Consider the following 5,442-nt stretch of genomic DNA (forward strand, 5'->3'; position numbering starts at 1 on the left):
TAAGAGCTCGTTCAAATACTGAGGTGCTAAACCATTCAGGGCTTTATAAGTAATAAGCAAGATTTTAAAATCTATACTGTGTTTAATAGGGAGCCAGTGGAGTGTTGACAGAACCGGGCTAATATGGTCATACTTCCTTTAGGTTTGGACATCTTCCTTTAGAAGAAACATTTTAGAAACAAGTTTTTTTTTTTCATCAGTGCAGCAGAAAAACAAGGTAACAATAGTACACAACATTACCGTATTCATTTAACCACAAAGACCATAGGACTGAAAAACAATAGTAATAATAATAATAGTAATAATAATTAAATTTTCTATAGTGCCTTTAAAGGAGCTTCTCAAAGCACTTTACAATGTAAAAGTATACATATAAAATTAAGACAGGAATACAGAATAAACAAAAGAGCACAGGAACATAAAATAAACAAGAAACAGCAATGAAAATTACAATCAACAATAAGGTTGCTATAAAAAAAAAAAGTTTATAATTAACTAAACTTCAGATGTGCCACATAGTGGTTGACAGAACGCATTTGTCCATGTAAGCATTTACACTATGGCTGACAGTTAAACTGTGCCAAATGCCTTGCCCACAGAAGAATGAAATTCATATGCGTTTTCAATGATTTAAAGCATTACGGTTCATGCACACTGGCATGGAGTGAACAGAGCAGAGCAGAGCAATTTTAACTTTGCATAAATGCTTAAATCATACCTCTAAATCTGGCTCAGCCACTGGTGTCTGCAACATTCCAATGTGCCCATGTTCTGGTGAAAGATTTCCCTCTGTTCTGATGGGATGGTTGTTCCAGCTACCCATGAAGCACTTCAAGTCAAATTTCAGTTGTGGAAGAATGGCAGTGCACACAAGAGAGGTGCAGATCATCTGACAAATCAAGCACTCTCTCTTCTTCCATTGTAGGCAGTACTTCATAGTACTTACAAGAGACAGCTGACCAAACATCGCACCATAGACGCTCAATTCTAAAATAAAAAGACACATTAGTATGGTCAAAACATAGCTTACAAAAAAGCAAACAGTTTGTCCATAGTAAATCATTTGAAGTATTATAGTATCCCAAATTAGTGGCGTATCAACATTAGGGGCAGGTAGGCTGAAGACCACCAGATGTGGTGCAGTTGTGCACTTTTAGAGTGTTAGTTCACACAAAAATGACAATTCTGTCAACATTTACTCACCCTCATGTCTTTGATTTGTTTCCTTTAACATACTTTCTGTGCATTAATGTTAAAAATGCTTTAAATAAACAGTGCCATTAGAAATCTGAAATTATTGTTACTCCTAAAAGTGGATATGTTTTCAGTAAACACTGAAGTACTGAAAGAGAGAAATGTCAATAAACCTGCAAAGTCTAAGGTGGTTTTGTTCAGTTTTGTTTTTCTTTATGGCACAAATATTATTTACTGTGATGTTTGTCTTCAAAATTAGCTAAAAATGTATTCATGGGGATTAATCCTTAGGACGGTTGACTTAATTTTTGAAGACCTGGCAACCTGTACACGTAAAACTAAATCTTTCAGGAAGTAAAGCAAGGGTTTCATGTTTCACTAATGTGGCATTTAAGGTGTGACATATCATTGGCAAAAACTCAAGAAAAGACTGAAAGGTACGTTTCAGCACCTAAGTTGACAGACTATTCATGTTGTAAACATAGTAGAAGCCATTTTTGAGTTCAGTAAGTATTTCCTTATAGTTTATGGGTCATGGTGTCAAAGTGTGCTAACATCTACGCAACCAGGAATAGTCTACAATTTCATTGTTTCATTTTGATTTTGATTACTCTTAAAACATGTCACATTTGAATTAACCAATAGTGATTTGTGCCAAAATATTATTAAAAAAATGCTTTAAATTGCATGACGTGGACTAAATAATGAAAATAGCAGTAAAAGCCCAGAATAGAGTGTTCCCAGGCTGTTAAAAAGTGCATTTTTAAAAATTCTAGGCAAAGGGTGGCTTTGAACATGCTAAAATATAACATAACTTAGATTTATTTTGAATTTGCAATTCATAACAAAATTTCCACAGCTTCATATGTAGTATTGTATTGTTTTAATGAATTTACTATCATTCTAAATTGTGGGGTACATTTAACTGTTAAATCATATTCATTTATGATTTCAATAGTATTCAAATACAGTTAACACCTCCTACCTGAGGAATGAAAGAATTGAAATAATTGGGAGTCGACAACTTGGGGGAATAGAAGGAAGTGGAAAAAGTTCAGCTGGAAACATCATTTGGGGAGAAATGCTTTTGATGTTGGGAGAAGAACAAGCTGCAGGAGATGTGCATGGTATAACAGTCCTCTTGAAAAGACATCAGAGCTGGACAAATTAGAGATTGAAAATAGCATATGTCCACTGGGTATTGACTGTTCCCATTGAAACAATATTTAACAAGTCTTCTCAAACCGCTGTGGAAGAACATATGAGTCTTCTGAGGAAGAAGGTCTGGAATCATACAGTTGTGCTGTTTACCAGAGGAGACTGTCTTGGAGATACAACCATTGAGGGACATATTGAAAATGAGGGAATGCAACTGCAGTGGCTTATTAAAAAGTGTGGGAGCAGATATCATGTCTTTAACTGTAAGCAGAACACTGACAACACACAAGTCTTGGAACTGCTTGCAAAAATTGAGGAAATCATGATGGAGAACAATGGTTGTCATTATGTACCAGAAACAGACAGCAATCCATCCACAGAGCTTGAGCCAAAGATGATAATTGCCAAAAGAAACATGATGAAAGTGAGGAGGCAAAGAGATATCCTTCAAGAGCTGCTAAAGGGTGAGTGAACTGCATTGTTGTTAATAATACATCCAACAGCAGCATAAGTAATTATCTAAAGATAATACATATTCTATCAATTTCTTTACATTAGAAAGGAAATACACTCTCTCAGATGTGAGGATTGTGCTTCTCGGAGGAATTTTGCAAGGACATTTCTCTGAGAAGACGCCAGAAGAGGTCAATTTTCCCACAATTTGGAAACAACATTGTCATTAATGTCACAATAGTGGTTGTTTAATTCCTATACATCCTTTATATTATAATTATTTTCATAATTTTATAATTATTTTTATTCTATCTAGGATTTTAATATCCGCACAAGAACAATGCAATGTGTGATGAAACAGGGGCAAATTGAAGGATATCAGGTCTCAGTGGTGGACACAACAGGCTGGTCCACATCAACTCTGGAAAATGCAAAAGAAATCGTACACATTGTGACAGTTTGTTCTCCAGGACCTCATGCATTCTTGCTAGTGTTGCCTGTACATGAATCGTTTACAAAAAGATCTGAACAAACAGTGGAGGAGAAACATACTATAATATTATTCACTTATGGACAGTGTTGGGGGTAACGCATTACAAGTAACGCGAATTACGTAATCACTTTTTTCAAGTAATGAGTAAAGTAACACATTACTTTTTAATTTACAAGAGAATATCTGAGTTACTTTTTCAAATAAGGAACGCAAGTTACTTTTTTTTCCAATTTACTGATTGACAGCTCTCCTGTCCCCATGTTCTAAAATAAATATGAATATGCATTAATTAATCTCACTCACAAAAAACAGATTCAGTATTCCTCAAAATGTTATTTTAAAATCAAACAAGCAACCCCTGTCCAGATTTAAAAAGTAATGCAAAAGTAACATAACGCATTACTTTCCATAAAAAGTAACTAAGTAATGTAATTTGTTACTTTTTTATGGAGTAACGCAATATTTGAATGCATTATTTTTAAAAGTAACTTTCCCCAACACTGGTTATGGACACTGGTTGATGGACACAACAGTTGAGGAGTACATTGCATGTGAAGGAGAAGCTCTACAATAGTTGATAGAAAGAAAGTGTGGAAACAGATATCATATGCTAAATAATGACTGGACAAATAGATTTCAAGTGAAAAATCTACTCAACAAATGGTGGCTAGAAACAGAGGTGAATATTTTACTCTAGAAAACAAAGCAAGCAAGCCAGCAGCAGTGCATCAGATGTTTAATGAGACCATGGAAGAGGAGTGGAAAAAACATGACGATGAGCTCATAGAGAGGATGTTGGAGGCAGCAACAGTGGATCAGTGCCCTGACTACTGAACTAGGGAGCTGATTGAGATGCACCCAATGTTGGTGTCAGTGTTCCGGACAATGTCAGTGGCACTGGAACATTTCACAGGATTTAAGTGACAAATGCCACTATCCACATGCACATGACAATAGAGACTGGATGTGACACTAAGCATAGCGACATGTGCCATTGTCTTCTGTGTTCAGATGCCATGTCACTTAATGTTAATACTGCTACTGGTTGGTTTTAACATTTTTTTAATTATTTGTATAAAGAGTGTAAATATTGTATGAAGAATTTTGATGAATTAGATTTTATGTGTTCATTAGCACTATAATACATAGAATTTGTTTTTATTCATGATGGGTTTTAAGGTTTTTGAAATAAGTGAAATAAGTGGAATTTAACTGAGTTAAACCTGATATTACACAAAGCAAACACTGATACACTGAGGATTCTTTACTGCTTAATAAAAGGGTCAATATCACGGTAGGGTGCCTTTTGCTGTCCTGTACATAACTAATTGAAAATGACTATGAAAGGGTGTGTTATATTAGGCTAAGTTTTTATATTCATAACAAAAGCATTACTTGGCTCTTTAGATACATTTTCTAGATTTTTTTTAGTTTTGTATAAGAGGATGCTTGTTATTTTGCCATGTCCCATGCACTGCTCGTTAAATTTGAATGAGAGTAGAATATAGTCAAATCATAAAATAAATTTTTTTTGTTCTCTATTAATATTTTGTTACATTTTTGTTAAACTAAATTTGAGTGTATTGATCATTTGGTAATAAAAACAATATTTTTATTTAATAAAAAAGAAGAGTTTGTCCATGTCTCTTGAATGGTTGTCTACCCTGTCGTGTTGGGAAATCCGCCCCTTTAAGAAAAGGCCATCCAATTAGTGGCATCAGGACAACAGATTTTTTTGTCTCTTCAGTGGCGGGAATTTCAACGGCTGAGGTGAGTAAGTTGGTGACTTTTCAATTGACAAATTTTCTTCGTATGAGTTTGCTTACTTGCTTTGCCAAAGCTTAACATGTCCACCCTGTCGCCATAAAATATGCCAGAAGTGATTAGAATACAGTATTTTCAAAATATGTAAGTTTAAATATACCAAATTCTCTTCAGCATCCAGACTAACTATTTAGCTAGTCACACTTTGTTGTAAGCTAATATGCTAATTGAAGCTCAAAATGTCCACCCTGTTGTTGTTCCAAAATGTCCACCCTGTCGGCCACTTAGACATGACAGGGTGGACACAGCATTTATTTGTAGATAATATTGCAATTTATAGAAATTTAATATTGTAATTTAAAGAAAGATCTGCTGTAGAT

General features: G+C 34.6%; 1 protein-coding gene across 1 annotated transcript; it reads left to right on the forward strand.

Moving 5' to 3' along the window:
* The first annotated feature begins 2,210 nt into the window (after window positions 1–2,210).
* On the forward strand, window positions 2,211–3,470 carry LOC107687619 (GTPase IMAP family member 8-like). Its single transcript, XM_016485016.1, has 3 exons — window positions 2,211–2,816; window positions 2,911–2,996; window positions 3,122–3,470. The coding sequence occupies exons 1-3, from the start codon at window positions 2,456–2,458 to the stop codon at window positions 3,392–3,394; spliced, it is 720 nt and encodes a 239-aa protein (XP_016340502.1). The 5' UTR covers window positions 2,211–2,455; the 3' UTR covers window positions 3,395–3,470.
* The last annotated feature ends 1,972 nt before the right edge of the window (window positions 3,471–5,442 follow it).

Source organism: Sinocyclocheilus anshuiensis, unplaced genomic scaffold, assembly GCF_001515605.1.
Source record: "Sinocyclocheilus anshuiensis isolate Anshui unplaced genomic scaffold, SAMN03320099.WGS_v1.1 scaffold1993, whole genome shotgun sequence".
Taxonomy (NCBI): Eukaryota; Metazoa; Chordata; class Actinopteri; order Cypriniformes; family Cyprinidae; genus Sinocyclocheilus; species Sinocyclocheilus anshuiensis.